General features: G+C 34.4%; 1 protein-coding gene and 1 pseudogene across 2 annotated transcripts in view; both read right to left on the bottom strand.

Annotated features, from left to right (window-relative positions):
• Atf2 (activating transcription factor 2) overlaps positions 1-19,942 on the bottom strand; it is a 78,847-nt gene that overhangs the window by 23,899 nt on the left and 35,006 nt on the right. Inside the window, exons 6-10 of one of the 2 annotated variants that reach the window (XM_090342600.1) lie at positions 19,302-19,420; positions 18,709-18,837; positions 15,646-15,824; positions 14,775-14,889; positions 12,275-12,361 (exon numbers count right to left, since the gene is read on the bottom strand). In XM_090342600.1, the coding sequence (XP_090198726.1) occupies positions 12,275-12,361; positions 14,775-14,889; positions 15,646-15,824; positions 18,709-18,837; positions 19,302-19,420 (629 nt within the window). The remainder of the gene's footprint in view (positions 1-12,274; positions 12,362-14,774; positions 14,890-15,645; positions 15,825-18,708; positions 18,838-19,301; positions 19,421-19,942) is intronic. The other variant, XM_090342601.1, reaches the window with a different exon arrangement.
• Positions 1,124-1,772, bottom strand: LOC150056175 (replication protein A 14 kDa subunit pseudogene; annotated as a pseudogene).

The raw sequence follows: 19,942 nt of genomic DNA, 5'->3' as shown, positions 1-19,942 counted from the left end.
CAGATCTCAGCCTCCTGAGTAACTAGGATTACAGAGGCAAGCCACTGGCATGTGGCTTCAAATATCAAGCTATTTAAGAATAGAGACGGTCTTAGCTGGAACACATAGCTCCTACCTGTTATCTGTAAGATCATGATTCAAGGCTAGCCTAGGCATCAAAGGCTGAGAAACTCTTATTTCCAAATAACCAGGACAAAAAACAGGGCTGGAAACATGGCTCAAGAGGTAGAGCACTGGCCGAATAGCCACAGAGCTCTAAGTTCAAGCTAGACAGTCCTGCTCCCCCAGCAAGAGTAGATATTGTCTTGTATTTCTTTATATTCTTTTCAGCAGCTGGTTCTTGATTAGCACAACAAACAATTGCAAATCGACAGAAACTGTTTTCTTAGTGAAAATGGGCACCTATCTTTAATTTTGTTATGATCTGTAAACACAAAACAATTAACACAAAGTAATCACACTGTAGTATCTCAACAATGAAATGACTTTAGGGACCTTAAAGATTTGGGACATTATTGCTTATAATAACTGAGGTGCTGCCTAAAACCCTATGTAAGTATTATTATAAATATCTGAATCAGAAAGACATTCATTACATTTATTTATTCTTTTTAGTGAACACCATTTAAAGCTTTAATAAAATAGAAACAAACTCAAGACAATTGTTTTGTTCTTGTTTCTTATCTGACCATATATTGAAGTGTCTTCTTTAAATAAAATGACTTTGGTTTAAAAAAAAAAAAAAAGACTGGGGCTGGGAGTTTGCCTAGTGGTAGAGTGCTTGCCTAGCATGCACAAAGACCCAGGTTCGATTCCTCGGTACCACATACATAGAAAAAAGCTGGAAGTGGTGCTGTAGCTCAAGTGGTAGAGTTCTAGCCTTGAGAAAGTCCAAGGACAGTGCTCAGGCCCTGAGCTCAAGCCCAGTACTGGCAAAAAAAAAAAAAAAAAAAGACTGCCCATATTCTAATTTCATCAAAAACTAACTCTGAAGTATCTAAGGTTCAGTAAGTGAAAGGTTAATAAAAGCATGGCAATGAAAACTCAGCTCTTTCCTTCCAACATAAAGATGAGGCCCTTCAATGTAACTCACTTGAAATCATAAAACAAGAACAAATCAAGATCACAACTGTTCCACAGTCCCTACTGGAAAAAAAGAGGAAACTTCATGGATAATTTTCAAAGCTTCATTGTAAAACCCAAGATCAAAAGGAAGAATATCTTTTTTAAACTGGATGAAAGATGTACATGATTGTTGCCTTGGGGTTAATCTGCAAACTATTTCCAAAACTCCAGAGATTTCGTCACTAAGTGGCTCCATCAAACTCAATGTTTCCAGTTTTCCTTTCTCCATCTGATAGAATAAACATTTTTCCAGCCGTCCCACTTGATAGAATAAACATTTTTCCAGCCGTCCCACGAAGCAAAACAATCAGCAGATGAACTGAGGTACCTTACTGGCATTGATGCATCACTTCAGCAATTCCATGAGGCCCACCATGACTTATTCCATTGTTTATATTTATTTACAAATTGTGTAAATTTACATACTGATTGACTGTAATGCTGGAAACTGAACCTAGGTTCTTGGACATACTATATAAACACTCTACCACTGAGCCCACCCCCAGCCTCTACCCTTTCTTAAGATACATACTCAGATGTATATCTGGGGAAAGAACTCTACCTTCAAAAACTCCCCCTGCTCTGCGTGTGTGTGTGAGTGTGTGTGTTCAAGAATTGTGTTGTAGTCTATTCAGTGTTTCCCAAAGCTCACAGAATCAATTAACTGGATATTAGAAACAGATTCGTTGATTTTTTCCCCCTTTCTTAGTATATAAAAGATTAAACTCAAAAAAAGAGCTTTAGAAAAAAAGACCCGTAAACAATTCCAGTACAGCTCCTTTCATTTACTCCAACTAAATAATTTACAAACTTGTATTTGAAAATTAGTTAACTTTTAAATTTTCATCTATGTTTATATTCTTACTATGTATTACAGATGATCTAGATGTCTTATAAAGCATATATGAAAAAGATCATTGGATTTCATCTGAGGCAAAGATAAACAATATCCACGTATTACTGGATATTAATAATAGGTATAATATACAAGTATTAGTGAACATCAGTAATGTTTAATAATACTTGTTAATGGACATGTTCTCCCTATTCTTAATCCTTGTGGAGTATAAAATTATTTTTAAAATAAAGTCATTAAAAAACTTTTTGTAGGGCTGGGAGTTTGGCCTAGTGGTAGAGTGCTTGCCTAGCATGCACCAAGACCTAGGTTCAATTCCTCGGTACCACATACATAGAAAAAAGCCAGAAATGGTGCTGAGGCTCAAGTGGTAGAGCTCCAGCCTTGAGAAAGTCCAAGGACAGTGCTCAGGCCCTGAACTCAAGACCAGGACTGGCAAAAAACAAAAAACAAAAAAAACCTAAAAAAACAAAAAAAAAACATTTTGTAGAGGATTAAGTTACATACAGTAAATTTACTCTTTAGAATATAGTTCTGACTTTCAAGAAGCATAGATACTCCTGCTACTTCTTCCACAATCAAGATCAAAACTTAGTTCTATCCCTAAGATGCCTTCATATCCTTTCTTGTTATTTTCTTTATCCATCCTTGGCTAATGGAAACTACCAACGTGTTATCTAATTCCAAAAGTTTTGCCAGAATAACATTTTAATTGGAACACATAACATTGTATATCCTTAGCATAATGCACTGAGAATTCATCCGGGCTGTTGCATTATCAATCATCTTCTAAATTTGTTTTTAATAGGATTGAATCTTCATTTTATAGATTAGGAATCAATGATTACTTGTTTGAAGTCATCTAACCATTAAACTAATTCAAATACTGAATTGAACCGGGATCGCTTTATTTGTATGTATACAATTTAGCCATGACATGATAGGGCATACCTTATCCTTAGCACTATCAGAAAACACAAACAAAAGCAAGGAAGATGATGAGACTAAATGTGTTAATGATATGTAAGATAGCTATGAAGGATTGAGAATACCAACCATTTAGGATCAGAAATGTCCTTCCCCTTTTTTTCTGGAAGACTTTATGAATTATAGAAAGCACAGTATCTGTAAAGTCAGATTCTTCACTGATTAGTTTATATAAAGCGTTATGATGTCTTATCCAACTGAAAAGACATATTTGGGACTTAACTGTCTTAAACTATAACTTTGAATCTTGGATTCTTCATCTATAAAATAGAATATTGGTGATTTGACTGGCAGGTGTTGAAGAGAAAATTATATATATATATATACACACTATACATAGTATATATATATATATTTGTATCCTATATATAGTATATATGTATACAAATTTTATATATTCATATGATCTACACAAATAAATACATATAAACTATATATATTCATAAAAGGACTTCTCGAAGACAGTTTATTTCTTCTTCAAGAATAGCTTTTACGCTTCTATTTTTTAGTATAGGGGAGGGGTGGTGTTGAAGAATCAGAAGTTTCCATACTTTTGCTATTTTTTCAAACAGACTTTTTTGACCAAAAGTTCTATTACTCTTTGTTTTCCTTGAAATATATTTTTATTATTATTTTAAAGAGTCATACAGGGGGATTACTGTTTCATATTTCAGGTAATATATACAGTTCTCTTTTGGACAATATCACCTCTTCCCTGGCATTCCCTTGTTTTACCCTCCTGTCTCTGCCCAAAAGTTGCATAGTTCATCTTGCACATAGTGTATACTGAATACCATGATTATATTTGTTCACCCGTCTTCTTTCCTTTTCTATGTCTCTTTTGTCCAAGGAGAAAAATGAAAAATCCATTCCCACAAACAATTATACCATTACCACAAACAATATAAATAACCCATGTTTCCTTTTCCTAGAATTTATTTCAATAAATAGTATTTTACATGTTCAGTAGAGTTATGACTTTGGCTTCCTCTCTACTAGTATCCTCCTTTGTGTGTGAATGCGTAGAGTTGCGTATAGATTATCATGTCCAGTTATATTTTAGATTTAACTTCCACATATGAGAGAACACATGTGCCATTTGTCTCTTGGCTTATCTCATTTAACATAAGTCCATCCATGTCCCTGTAAATGACTAGCCTTATATTTTTAAAATGCCATTTTTAAGCACTGCCTTAGCCTCATATTTTATATGTAAAATATGTTCAAGACCACATTACACATGGCATCTTTCAGATTCTAGATTGCCGGGGCCTACTGGCAGCAAACTGGGGTTCCTGAAATAGGGGGCAGGGACTGGAAAAAATAGAAGAGAGACAAACACATCGGGTCGGGAGGTCTGCAGCCTAGGTAAAAACTGCCGCCTGGTTTATTCTCCACTCCAGGCTTCCATCCCTCCTTGAAACCAGGGAACTTCCAGGTGTTACATTCATATGGTAAATCTCAGGTCATTTAAACAGAATAAGGCCAGAAAACAGTAAGACAATAAAGCCATTGTCTGATGCAAATCAAGGTACAGTTTGATTCCACTCTGGCTCCCAACACTAGATAAACTCAAAAGCTACTAAAAACAAATACATTACCAGCTACGACATTAGTAATTGTAGGGAAAATAATGAAATAGATGGACTACAATTGAAATTTGATAAGTGGCCATACCACTAGAATATGGAATTCTTAGGAAAATGACCAACAATTGAGATTAGTAAAATAAAAATTTGAGAAAGTGCAGGTCCTATAAACAAAACAAAAGTGGAAAGTTACGGTGGTAATTAATCTAAATAAATTGTATCTTTTATATACAGAATGCTGGACATCAAAATGCAATAAATAGAATTTAATCTACAAATCTAAATTTGGGCTTTCATTTCTGGATATAAAATATGTATGAACATAACTAGAGGCTGAGCTGTGAGGCTTGGAAAATTATATGTTGGTAAAACATTTTAAGTCCTTAGGCAGAAAACACAGAATTGAAGAGCATTTAAAGTTTTATAGAGAAGAGCTTAACTCTTAGAACTAATGAAATACAGTAACTGCACATAGGGGAGTCTGAAGTACATAAACATCACTCTCTTGAATAAGCTTTAGTAGGGCAAGTTACTACCTTATAGAACACTTAAAAGCAACATCAGTATTCACTCATTATCCTCCCTTGACTGCCCTAGGGTATACAGTACTCATCCAGTGGGGAAGCACTAATGTTTGCTCCATGCTGTTACATTGATTACAGTGAGTCTGACTTGGAAAGTGTGCCACTGAGTATAAAATGTAAAAATGAGACTTTAAAGGGTTAATTAACATTGCTCTGAATTGCCCATTGGAAAAAAATAACATTTTTTATAATTAATATAAGGATATATATAATACTCTCCTATATATTTATCAAGAGTATGTTAAAGAAAGCCAATATTTCAGTTTAAAAATTAATGAAAACAGGGCCAGGAGTTTGGCCTAGTGGTTAACGTGCTTGCCTAGCATGCATGAAGACCCGGGTTTGATTCCTTGGTACCACATACATAGAAAAAAGCCGGAAGTGGTGCTGAGGCTCAAGTGATAGAGTTCTAACCTTTAGAAAGTCCAAGGACAGTGCTCAGGCCCTGAGCTCAAGACCAGAACTGGCAAAAAAAAAAAAAAAATAAAGATAAAATAAAAATAAAAAATAAAAAATTAATGAAAAATATAAATGTAATGGACCTTTATTTTAGAAATAAATTTTTGGAGCTAGCAGGGATACTGGAATCAGTCTAATAAACATCTTACAGAAAATGAAATTTCCAAAAAGTGATTACTGCCCCAAACCATGAAATGAGTTAGCAGAAGAGCTAAAACTAGGAATTCTATTGACTTTCAGTTGGCTGAAAATATTTTAAACAAAACATTTACCAAAAATAGCTTTGCCTTAACATTAAGTATTCTAAATATACAAGAAATCAATTAAGATGAATATCAAATATTGGTCATCCTATAATGAGACTAAAATTTCTCTAGTAGAAAATTTTAATGCAAGTATACAAAATTTCATTATTCAGTAAAGTATTAAGTACTCAAGAAAATTTCACCAAGACTTCAAAAGTTTATAATTTCTAACATGTACAATAAAAGATAATTTTAAGTCAAAAGACATAAACTGGTAGAAAACTAAAATGCCTTTATAGTTATATTTTGAAGAGGCAGAGTATTCTTTTAATGTTTAGAGTTAATTTTTTCAGTAAGGTAAAGTTTACTATATTGCAAGCTTTTTCTGTTAGAGACACAGACAAGCTATGCCAATTAATGGGTTAATAGTTTCTTGTTCTGACCAATCCAAATCAATTCATTTTCTCAAAAAAAATTGCTCAAAATAAACTATTATTCAAGTTCTATGTTAGTGTGGCACCCTAGAAAATAAATTACATCTGTCAGAAGTTGGTAGGAACAAACTACTCCAACATAGTTCAAAGAAAAGATAATGTTCTCTAGAACAATTTATGAAAAGTCAGATCCATATTTCATATGTGCCACAAAAGCTCATCAGAGTAATAACCCTTCTTCTCCTGGGTGTTATCCTACCATCTGCTGCTCTATTACTTATCTTTATTTTGCAACTAATTAACAGCATAATCTTCTAAATTCAGCAAGTTAATTATCATTATTGTGATCTTTGCAGCATCATCAGTCCTCATGAAGTCTTGTCTCCCCACCCCTAGAGAACATATGAAAATGAAGTAGATTGGGAGAGGTCTGTTTCTTTGGTGCGGGCTCATTAGGTATTTGCTGATTAGCTTGGCATGCAGAGGCAGGTCAGAAGAATTCTGCTGAACATGGGGTTCCATGCAGGGCCCAACCAAGATTATATAGGTTTCTGAACATTTGCCAAGATGCCCTCCGTAAGCTCTCAGTAGAAACCCGCTGCAGAAAACCTACTGGCTACCCACTGTGTACAAAGATATTTCTCAGTTTGATACACAAGTCTTAAAGAATGATTCCGGAGGACACAGGGCTAAGGATACAGCACTGTGACAGTAGACTTGCTTGGCCATATATGAAGCCTTGGATTTGATCCTCTGTGCAATTTCCTTCTATTAGACTGATTTATCTAATTGTCTATCTGTCTACCTACTTATCTAGGTTGTGTGTGTGTGTGTGTACGTGTATGTATGTGTGTATGTGTGTGTGTATAAACACGTATAGTATACATCTAACATTGAGCTGTAAATGAGTTAAGTATTACACAACAAAAAAATGTCCATTAATCAGAATTTGCTTGAATTCTAGGTAATTGACAGTTGAAGCTGCTACTTGTTACTTAAACAGTATACTACTAGTGTTCTCACAAATGAGCCAAAATAAATAGCTATGGACCACCCTGTAATCCTAGCTACTCAGGAGGTTGAGATATGGATTGTAGTTCAAAGCCAATTTGGGCAGAAAAACCCAAGGGACTCTGTCTATATATAGTTAATCAGCAAAAAAGTAAGGTTGTAGGTATGACTCAAATGGTAGAGCACCAGCAGTGAGCAAAACAGCTGGGTGAGAAGGAGCCTTGAATTCAAAAACAAAAAGAAATAAGCAAACACCCCACTAGGATCTATTGGTAAGTGGAACATGACAAAGATGACAAGCACAATATACAACAGGCACAATATACCAATGACGATTATATTTCTAAGTCACAGTGTAATTAAAATAAAAATAAAAAAAAAGGTTGAGGGCTAAGACATAGCTCAATGGCAAAGCACTTGCCTAGCAAGTGCAATGACCTGGGTTCAATCTCCAGTAACAAAAAATAAAAGACCAAAAAGAAAAAAAAGACTGAAAATCCCTCAAGTATTTGGAAATTGTATAATATACTTCTAAATAATCCACTGGCCAAAAAAGTAATCAATATGGGAACTCAAACACACATATAGAGCTAACATAAACTTTAACTAGAACATACAAAGAAGTTCTACAGAATGGTAGTAAAATAAAGGCTTTGTAATAAAAATAGACAACAGACTTCATAAAGTCTAGCCAAAAAGAAATATAAATTAAAACCATAAGAGACTACTACATATTCCTAGAATGGTTACAATTTAAAAAGACAGAGAAAAACAAACGTTAGCAAGAATGTGAAGACAAACAGAATTCCACATATTAGAAAATATAAAACTTGGCATAATTCATCAATTTCTTATAAATTAAATATGTATCTATCCTCTAACTTAAGAATTGCATTCTTTGTCAAAGAAAATAAAAACATATGACTACAAAGAGTTCTATATAAAAGAAGGTACTCAGTGGCGGGGGTTGGGTATACAGCTCAGTAGTAGTAGGATTTTCTATCATGTGCAAGTACCTATAATAACAATCCCTGGCATTCATTATAAATACAAAAGCAAAGCAAAAGAAAACAAAATCAACAACCAAAAAAAAAATATGCATAGCAGCTAAACACCAGAAACCAATGGAATAATATCCTGCAATAAAATAAGCAAGTATAAAGTACTTAACAACATGAATAAATATCATAGATTAATGTTAAGCTGATTCCATTTATACAGTTTAGAATTTACGGTGGCAAAAGTAGAACTGCTAAGGAAAAGTACTGATGGGGAAGGATAACAAAAACTTTGTGGGTAGATATAAATGTTCTATCATAATATAAGTGGGGGAGTGAGTGAATGTATTTATCAAAACTACTTTTAAAATTGGTTCATTTTGCAAGGCACCTACTCAAAGGAAACTGGGATATCATGGTTCAAGACCAGTGCAGGTATAAAAGAAATTCATGAGACTATCTGAAACAAAGATTGGCCTAACAACATGGTAAAGCGTAAGTAAGAGGTTGGCTAAGGATAAATCCAGGCCCAGCCTTGAAAATAATCAATGCAAAAATGAGCTGGAGGTACAGGTCAAGTAGTAGAATACCTGCTTAACAAATATGAGGTCTTAATTTTAATATCCAGTACCCTCCCCACACACATATACACACACACAAACCCTCCAAAAAGAACTGGTTCATTTCAATGTATGCAAGTCTTACCTTAAAACTTAGGAAAATAATTAAATGGAGACAGAGGTAAGACACAGGTATAGATAAAACAAGAATGGCAGTAAATTACTGAAGCAAGATGATGGGGACATGGGAGTTCATTATGTTACCCTGTTTACTTTGTCTCTTTAAAATATTTCATTATGGAAGGATAAAAAAAGGAAGTAGAATAATTTTAGTCTTTTAATATAATAAAAAGCAATCTTATTTGATATTTCAATTAAAATAGGCAATCATGAAAAATGTGACTATTTTACATTAGCAAAATTCTAATCAGAAATTTAATTGGGTTTTAAATAAGTAGGACAATTTGATCCTTACGTTATTTTTGGATATTAAACTAATGATTATTTTTCATATATAAAGCTATGAAAGTTAGTTTTGACAGGTCTTAACATACAAGTATTTAAAATATCTCTATTTTAAAATTTAATTTCCCAGTGATCTAAAAAAAAGTTATTCAGGTTAGTGTGACATTTAAGAGCTGTGAGAAATGTAGCCTACCTATACCCAAAGAAATTCCTTAAATAGAATTTGTTCCTTTTGAATCCAGATCTGTGGCTCTTACCTATAATTGTAGATACTTCAGAAGGCAACAGTAAGAGGATTGTGATTTGAGACCAGGTAGGCAAAAAAGTTCTCAAGTCCCATCTCAATCCATATGTAGATGCAACGTAGGCCATCATAGCTACTGTTTAAAATCTAAAATAGGGATTTGGCAGTCTAGGTACATTCCAAGGCAAAAAGGGAGATCCCTTTCAAATAATCAGCTAGATTATAACTGAGCAGTAAGTACTAGCCTAGTTAGCTCAATGTTCTGAGTTTAAACCCTAATACTGCCATAAAGGAAATGTATAATATACAGTAGGATTTCTCTGCCTCTTATTTTTACTCGACTTAGTTATTACTGCATGGCAAATTAATTTTTTCTTTCACTAAAAACACTATATTTAAATAGAAAGTATTTAAACAACCCCAGTGAAGTACTTCCACTGTCATGTTAAGATTCATTTTAAAATTTCCAAATGTTGGGCTGGGAGTGTGGCCTAGTGGTAGAGTGCTTGCCTAGCAAGCACAAAGCCCTGGGTTTGATTTCTTGATACCACATCCTCAGGGGTGCTATGGCTCAAGTGGTAGAGTGCTAGCCCTGAGAAAACTCAAGGACAATACCTAGGCTCTGTGTTCAAACCCCTGGACTGGCAAAAAAAAAAAAACAACAAACAAACAAAAAAACCTCCAAAAGTCTGGTCTGCATGTTATTAGGTAAAGACTTTCAACTTCCAGCTGTTATATTCTTTTCTCACCACAATCAATAAAGTGAGCTAATTTTTATTCTTCATTCAGATGGTATATTATTTTATTGTTTAAAAGATTATAATGTACACATTTCAGATTTGTTCTAATGGAAAACAGAAGTAAAAAGTTTGTGTATTCCAATTTTTTATATGTACAAATTTGTATTTCTATAGTACCTAAACTAGAAGTTACTATTTATTATTTCTTTAGGATACATTAATTAATTGATGGTAAGAAATGGTCTTGCAATATTATTAGACATAGAAGGGAAGATTATATTGATTTAAAGAGGGATAAAGGGGACAAGTTTGGTTGGAATACAGTATAAATATGTCTAGAGAAGTTACAATAAAACTGCTTCCTGTCTACCTACTATAAGCTAATTTCAAAAACAAGAGAAAAACCAAGCGCCAGTGGCTGGCTCGTGCCTATAATCCTAGCTATTCATGAGGGTGAGATCTGATGACTGTGGTTCAAAGTCAATCTGGGCAAGAAATCCTGTCTGACTCGTATTTCCAATGAACTACCAAAAATAAATGGAAGTGGCTCAACTGGTAGAGTACTTAGCCTTGAGCTAAAAAGCTCAGTGACAGGTTCTATGCCCTGAGTTCAAGCCCCAGGATTGGTACAATGGAAAAATAATAAAGAAAAGAATGAAAGAGCAACTTAGTCTTCTATAAAGAAAGTTAGCTTATGAGATTTGGGGCTAAGAGTGAAATTAAAGCCTAATGTTTGCATGATAAGAGAAAAAAAATTCAATCTTAGAAAAAAGGTAGCTTAAGGGTAGTGAATGAATAGCCAGCCTAGGCGGGAAAGTGAGTGAAACTATTATCTCCAATTAACCACCAGAAATCTGGAAGTGGAGCTGTGACTCAAAGTGGTAGAACTCTAGCCTTGAGCAGAGAAGTTCAGAGACAGTGCCCAGGTTTTGAGTTCAAGCACTATGACAGACAACACCCAACACCCCCCCACCACCAAATTTTCCAGTTACTAATCTATAGCCCATTCTCTTAAACAATAGAAAAATATAATTTTCTTTTTAAGTATCACATACAATGTTTGCTAATGTGTATATTATTTAAAAATTCTTTTTTAACAGCTCCACTTATTTAATAAATTATTAGCACTACTCTTTCTGGGATAGATCCGTAAGATAATGATGTGGTTACTTAATCTATTATTCTCCAGAAGAGGCCTTGAAGTAAACATTCCTACTTTAGCAGGGAGATAAAATGATAACCTAACATATTAGCAGAACTAGGATTCTAAAAGTGCTAATTCCAAAATCATGTACAACTTTCTAGTAAACCAATTTTGTTTCTACTGAAAGGTTACAAGACATTCAATTTTGTCCCACTAGACTGACCAACATTAAGCCCCATTGGCATTAAAATCATTCACTCAATACTGTCTTCAGATGATCACATCTAGTTTCAGCTTTAATACCCCCAGCAACCACCAGATGAGTAGCAGACTGATTATTCACAGCTAAAACTATATAAATAATTCCTAGAAGTAGAACTTCAGTAATTCATCCATTTAAAGTATCAGTATCAGTCACTATACTAATAGAACTTTCCTTTTCCAATTTTCTACATTATAATAGAATTCAAAACTATAAAAAGTTATAATCTAAGTTGGAAGGTCTTTAATGGGGGAACAAACAACACCTCAATTCATTTTGTTTGGGGAGAAAGGGAGACAAAAAAAAGGAGTAACAAGAATGGAAGGATGAAGGGTCATTATATATGATGTGCATTATATAAAAAAATGAACTAATAACTTGAAGATAGGGATAGGAGGGGGAAAGTAGGGAAGAACAATGGAAGGGGTGACACTGATCAAGAAGCCTTGTACTCATAACCTTAGGAAATCTGTACAACTACAAATTGTACAATGTCTTCATACAACTACTTAATAATAGATTAAAAAACAAATAAAAATGAAATAAATGTGTAGAATAAAATTTTGCTTACCATTTTTGCCTCCGATTGTACAGGTTGAGGGGAGGAAGGACCTGGGATTCCTGGAACACTAGGCACCATGGTGACTGGGCGAACAAGCTGTACAAAGATATCAAAAATATTAGTTTCTACAGAATATTCTCAAATGATATTTATTTTTTATTTGCACAATGACTATTATAATAATTTGAAACTTTAATAAAATTTGGGGGCTGGGAGCATGGCCTATTGGTAGAGTGCTTGTCTAGCATGTGCAAAGCCCTGGGTTTGATTCCTCAGTACCACATACTCAGAAAAGGCCAGAAGTGATGCTATGGCTCAAGTGATAGAGCACTAGCCTCGAGAAAGCCCAAGGACAGTGCCTGGACCCTGAGTTCAAAGCCACAAAACTGGTAAAATAAGTAACTAAAATTACATTTTCTCCAGTTGATTGTATTTTTACACCAAATCTTTATTATTATCACATCCTGACTTAACATTCAAAAGTTATTCCCCCCCCACCCCCGGCCTACTGTACTGGGTATTTGAATTCAGGGCCTTCGGGCCTGAGCTAGGACTTCCAAAAGTTCATCAGTTTCTCTAAGATACCATTTCATAATTTCTTTTTAAATGGTTCGTTCTTACACAAACTGATAATATTCAAGGTGATGAAAACATTTTCGCACATCTGTTAGCTCATTTTGCACTTAAGGACTTCAAAACTTGTAACAATGCGGCACAAGAACTAATTAACAATTAACTCCACTTTTCTAAAATATGCATATAAATTTGTAAAATTTATGAGTTCTTTGGTGTACTAATATATAGCACAGTGACAAGTTAATCATTTCTAACAAGTTCTCATAATAATCTGGAACAATTTTTTTCAGCTTGGTTTTTGACTTTGGCAAAAAAAAAACTTATCTCTTCCTTCATGGTTACTTTCATTAACACAGCAAGGAAAGAAATGTTTCTTCCTTCAAAAATGGTGGCATATCAAACAGCAATATATATCTGTGAGATTAAAAAAAACTTGAGGTAAGATTTAATAAAAATCCTGGAGATAGAAGCAGTCTATTAAGAAAAGTCTAGTAAGGAAGAGATAGTAATAGCCTGTTGAGATGTTGTGGTCCTATAGTTCTAGCAATTTGGGAAACCAAGGACTCAGCCTCAAATTATGAACTTGAGGCCAACATGGGCAACATAGTAAGACCTGTCTGTTATAAGAAAACAAAGGGGATGAGGACTAAAACTCAGTGGTAGGGTTTATACTTGAAGCTCTTGGTCCAATTCCCAACACTGAAAGAAAAAGTATTACAATACAAGTGAAAGATGATGACTTACTAGTGATACAACCAGATTTTTTTTTAAAGAGTTAAGATTTAGGATATACTCTGGAAATAGGTCTGATAAAAAATATTCTATTGGTTTTAGTTGGAAAAAAAGTAAAGATGACATATTGTTCTAAAGGTGTTTTTTTAATTTTTAATATTTTTGTTAGTCCTGGGCCTTGAACTCAGGGACTGAGCACTGTCCTTGGACTTTCTAAAGGCTAGAGCTCTACCACTTGAGCCTCAGCACCATTTCCGGCTTTTTTATATGTATGAAGTATACTGAGGAACTGAACCCAGGTCTTCGTGCATGCTAGGCAAGCCTGACCCAACAATCTTATTTTTAATAAAGCCAAACCTCAGTTCTTTTGACAGAATTCTACTAAAAATGTCTTTTTAAATATCAGACATCTGAAATATTTGAATTATTCAAAGATATTCAATTTGCAATGGATCAAATACAGATATAGTTCTTAGAACAAAAAATACAGAAAACAAGCTGGAAGTAGGGAGAAAAAATTTTTTTTCGTCAGTTATGGGGCTTGAATTCAGGGCTTGGGCACTGTCCTTAAGCTCTTTTTGATCACGGCTAGCACCCTACCACTTTGAGACACAGTTCCACTTCAGGTTTTTTTTTATGGAAAATTAGAGATAAGTCTCATGGACTTTCTTACCTGGTCTGGCTTTAAACTGTGATCCTCAGATCTCAGCCTCCTGAGCAACTAGGATTACAGGCATGAGACACCAGTACTTAGCTGACAAGTATTTCCTACATGTTTGCCTTCAATATTCTTTTTTTTTTTTTTTTGCTTGAATTTAAGGCCTTTGCACAGTCCCTGAGCCTCTTTGTGCTCAAGGCTAGAGCTCTACTACTTGGGCCACAGTGCCACTTCTAGCCTTTTCTAAGTAGTAAACTGAAGATAAGAGTCTCAGTGACTTTCCTACTGGGGCTAGCTTCTATCTGTAATCCTCAGATCTCAATCTCCCAAGTAGCTAGGTTTCCAGGTATGAGCCAGCAGAGCTTAGCTTTCAACAGTATATTCTATTACCATAGATATCAGTAAATATTACCTACCACTAATAACTATTTCATTAAATTCAGTTTAACAAACAGAAAAGGTCAATCATGTAGCCTTAACTATATCCTCATTACAAAAACCAGCTTTGTAATAAAGACTTAAATATCTAAATTTCCAACTTACTGGGACTGCAGCTGGAACATGCACATTAGAACTTGTAATTGATGCAGGAATAGCAACAGGCATAGTTTGTCCATTAGGAAGATGTAATAGAAGAGGGAATGGGCCTGGCACAGGACTAAGGAAAAAAAAAAATAAGGAATAGATCTACACCAATCATCTCTCAAAAGGTAAATTTACTCGTATTATGATTTAAAAATCATACTAGACACTACAAAACAATACTAGACACTATAAAACAAACTAAAATTTTTAATTATTTTTATCTTACATGTATAATCTATGTAGATTTTAAAAAAAGGAAATTTGTAGATTTCCTAGGGATACTTTCCAATTCATGTAATGAGAAAAATTCTTATCAGAAAGCTCTTGGGAGCAAGGCGAGTGTGGCCAGCCCGGACTACATTGAGATGTAGGCTAATAATCTAAGCTACATATCAAGATCTTTTCTCAAAAACAAAAAGAAAACATGAACAAAAAAGAAAGGTCTCAGGATCTACTTGAAAGAAGTAAAAAAAATGTCATCTTGTGATGAAGTAACTTCTTTCATGTGTGTGAAATACCATAAAAGGTCCATCTTAAATTCACATTCTAGGTTAATGTTTTTTTAAACTAAGTTTTAGATTTTTATTTTCCAAACTATTAGGTAATATTTTTAATACAAAATATTTATGTTCTAAAAATTAAACCATGCAGGTATCACAGACACAGACAGACACAAATACACAGATACACAGACACACACACACACACACACACACACACACACACACACACACACCCCTAAGGTCATAATTTTGGCAATTAAATAACTTAGGAAAATCTTAAAGACTTAACAATTAACATAGAATCAATGACTGACCCAATCACTTACACAATTGGCCTGTTGGAGGATGGTGCCTGGGTGATTACAGTACTTGAAGTTGGTGAAGGTACTGCTTGCTGAATAATTACACTTGAGTCAGAACTTGTGAGCAGCACATTGGGAACCTGTAAAGATGCTGGACGAACAATAGCTGATGTGGGCTGTGCAGTTTGTGCCAATGGTACATCCTATTTAATAATGAGATAAAGAAATGGTGGCATTTAAAGTACAAATCAATTCATGTACCTTAATGAACAGGACGTACTCTTCTTAAAGGCATTAGAGGATAATACTTAAAAGGAAATAGTAAAATTATAATGAAAAATTAAGACAAGATTTTAAGGGTTTGAGGCATGGCCTAAATAGTAGAGTGATTTGCCTAGTAAGCTCTGAGTTCATTTTAAAAGCAACTATAAGGTTCAATACTCAATATTTTACTTTTTTATAAATCTGTTTTTTTTCTCCAATATAGCTTGTTTTCCTTTCAATCCAAAAATAAATTAGGTTGATGATTATTTTAGTAAAACATACAAATAGAATCTTTTTTTCTTTTTTTTTTGGTCAGTCATGGGGCTGGAACTCTGGGCTTGGGTATTGTCCCTGAGCTCTTCAGCTCAAGGCTAATGCTCTACCACTGTGAGCCACAACAACACTTCCTGTTTTCTGGTGGTTACTTGGAGATAAGAGTCTAGGGACTTCTGTGCCCAGGCTGGCTTTGAACTTCAATCCTCAGGTCTCAGTCGCTTGGTCGGTGACACCTGGCCAAGACATTGTTATCAACAGAACACTGAATCTGAAAGGCAATGTCTAAATCTTCTCTCATTATACTAGACTGTCATGTTAACATATGATATAAATATGATCTGGAGGAAAACTTGAGTTGTTATAAGATTTTTACAATTTGGCATGACTCTGAAGCTAATGAAAAAGAATATGGTAAGAAGGAATACCCTTTAATGACATTAAAGTAGCCATTAATAGTGAAGAAACTAGAATTGTCGATAGGAAAAAAAGAAAGATTCATCTCAAAGCATAGTGCCAGGAATTCATGCCTACAGAATTCTAGCTACTTGGGGGGAGGGGGGGTAAGAATTGTTGTAATCATGGTTTGAGGTGAGCATGGACAGAAAAATGACTAGTAGTCCTCTTTTCAACAAAAGATAAATCCAACAGCATATATTCATTATTCTAACTACTAATAATAAGGGTAGTTATGGCTCAGTGGTAAGAGTTCCTGCTTAACAAGTTCAAGGCTAAGAGTTCAAACCCAAGTATCACACTCACACACACATACACATAGACACATACAAAATTGAAGCCAAGAGCCAACAGCTCATACCCATAATCTTAGCTATTTAGGAGGTTGAGATCTAAGGATCTTGGTTTGAAGCCAGGCAGTAAAGTATGAGACTCTTATCTCAAATTCATCACATACAGAAAAAAAATCAAGAAATGGAGCTGTTAGGTAAATAACAGAACACTAGCCTTGTGCAAAAACAAACAAACAAAAAACAACAACAAAAAAAACCTTCAGGGACAACACCCAGGTCCTGATTTCAAGCTCCAGAATAAGCTCAAAAAATACAAAATGAAAAAAGATTTAATAGTGTTTGTAACAACATCAGGACAATAATATGAGTACAATCATTAACAATAAGCTAGGAGCTTTCTTTGTAGTCATCTAACCTACATAACATATATTTATATGCATAACATTTATGTATTTACATAGAAAAAAAAACCACTGCAAAATGTTAGTAATGCTAATCATTCAACTGTGGGCTATAGGTAATTTGTCATTTGTCTCCTTCATATGTATCAGGATTCTTAAGGTTTTCATAAAGATTGCATACTTTTATAATCACGAAAAATAAAACCAACCTAAATTCTATGTGTCTATTCTTAGTAAGAAGTTACTTTTTTCTGAAGTCATATGCTACATAGTAAGTTTTGATAAACATACCTCAAAATGGTGGTGATCATCTAAGAATATAAATGAAGCTGAAAAATTTCAATTGCCTACTGAACATATAGCTGAAAAGGCAAAAGAAAAGGAATTGCTAAGACTTTTGAGTTTGGGCCCAGTTGGGAATTCACAGAAAATTCCAAGCTAGCCTGGGCTACACGGTAAGACTCTGTCAAAGGAAGGAAGGAAGGAAAGGAGAAAAGAGAGAGGCAAGGATGCAGAGAAGGAGAGAGGAAAGGGGAGAAGGAAAGGGAGAGGGGATTTTTAGTGCACGGATTGGCAGAAGCTTTTAGGGATCTAAGGAAATTCTGAAAATTCTGACATCATCACGAAGAGCCTCAGGCAAGTTCTTAGGTAGGGATTCAGAAGAAATCATTACTACCATTAGTGATAGTAACTCTATACATGTCACTGCTCCTGAAGAACTTCCAGTGGAATAAGATACAGGGATAGAAGACAGCAATATAATGAAGACTCTAGCTCAAATGTAGCACTATGGTTAATTGATCTATTTGTGCCTTAGTTTTAAACAAAAGTTTAAGAAGAAAAAAATGGTAAATAGAAATTATACTTTTAAAAACAGATAGGATAGGATGTAAAAATGAACAGTTTTTTTTGTATAGTTATACTTGTGCCTGTGTTTTAAGATACTACTGGAAAATAAAAAGTTACAAAAAAATGTAGTAGGTGTTGTTGCTTATGCTTATAGTCCTTGTTACTCAAAAGGCTGAGATCTAAGGATCAAGATTAAGCAAGCCTGAACAGAAAAGTCCTTGAGATTTTTATCTCCAGTTAACTAGCAAAAGGCCAGAAGTGGAGTTGTAATCAAATGGTAGAGTGGAACAGCTAAGGGATAGTGCCTAGGCCCTGAATTCATGACCCAGTACTGGCACAAAACAATGTTTATAAAGGTTGACTCTTTCTAAAATACATAACTATTCAGTTTTTTTTAAACATAAAAATATTACAGGTTAATACTAATTATATATACATATACATATATATAATACCTTAATGTGTTATGGTAATGAAATTGTTAAATCTTTACTTGAGATACCAGTTTTGCCCCTTAAGTTTCTTTTCTTCTACACAAAAGCATTTCTAACCTTTTCTTCATTTGTAGTAGACTCTGGGTGAGGTAAAGGACTATCCTGGTGAGTTGTTTCTACAACAGAAGATTCTTCAATTTTGCTTCTTATGATGGGTGTTGCAAGAGGGGACAAATCTAGAGGCATCTAATGCAAATAATAAAGAAATATTAAAAGTTCACAATCAATCAATCACAATGCTTAAATTAAGAAAGCATAAACAATAAATTATTATTTCTCCATCATAAGTAACCTTGTGGTTAATTTCATGATTACTAACATACTTTTTTTATTAAAGAATTTATTAACGTTGATTTTTACATCATATTTTAAATGACAAGTTTAACAAACAAGTGTTCAAGAAGGGAATCTCTGGGCCGGGAGTTTGGCCTAGTGGTAGAGTGCCTGCCTAGCATGCACGAAGACCCAGGTTCAATTCCTTGGTACCACATACATAGAAAAAAAGCCAGAAGTGGTGCTGTGGCTCAAGGGGTAGAGCTCTAGCCTTGAGAAAGTCCAAGGACAGTGCTCAGGCCCTGAGCTCAAGCCCAGGACTGGCAAAAAAAAAAAAAAAAAAAAAAAAAAAAGAAGGGAATCTCTAACCAACATACTTTTTTAATGTCATCTTCTGAAGCCTTCTTGAATTCATTCTCAAATGGACTTGCCAACTCATTAAACAAACCCACTTCTTCACAGTTTTTCAAGAATCTTGTTGGTGTGGGAGTCTGATCTGAAATAAATTTTGAGAAGTAATCATACAGACTTAAATTTCATATTTTAAAATACAACTAGTATTTTATATTTTTATTTTATAAATTAACAGATCTGTTCAGTTGTAATTTCTTTGAAAAGATTTCTCCCTTTAAGGTAAACAATTCTTGGTTAAATGTTTGTTCCAACATCATGAACAGTATGAGTATTGAAAAGGTCCTCTTTTGCTTCTTAGTCCACTCCTTCTCTCTGAATAGAGTGACATAAATTGTAGGAAATGAATTGCATGATATAACATGATTATAAATTTAAAGAATTATTATTTTGTGCTGGTAATAGGGCTTCAACTCAGGGCCTGGGGGCTGTCCTTAGTTTTTCTCTCAAGGATGGTGCTCTACCACTTGAGCCATAGCTCCAGTTCCTGCTTTTTGGTGGCTATTAGAGATAACAGTCTCATGAGCTTTCCTGCTTGAGCAAGCTTTGAACCGTAATCCTCAGATCTCAGCTTCCCGAGGAGCTAGGATTTCAGGCATGAACCACT

Source organism: Megascapheus bottae, chromosome 12 (assembly GCF_031878675.1).
Source record: "Megascapheus bottae isolate mThoBot1 chromosome 12, mThoBot2.hap1, whole genome shotgun sequence".
Taxonomy (NCBI): Eukaryota; Metazoa; Chordata; class Mammalia; order Rodentia; family Geomyidae; genus Megascapheus; species Megascapheus bottae.
The sequence above is the reverse complement of the archived record's forward strand: the minus strand, read 5'-3'. Positions and strand labels throughout refer to the sequence as shown.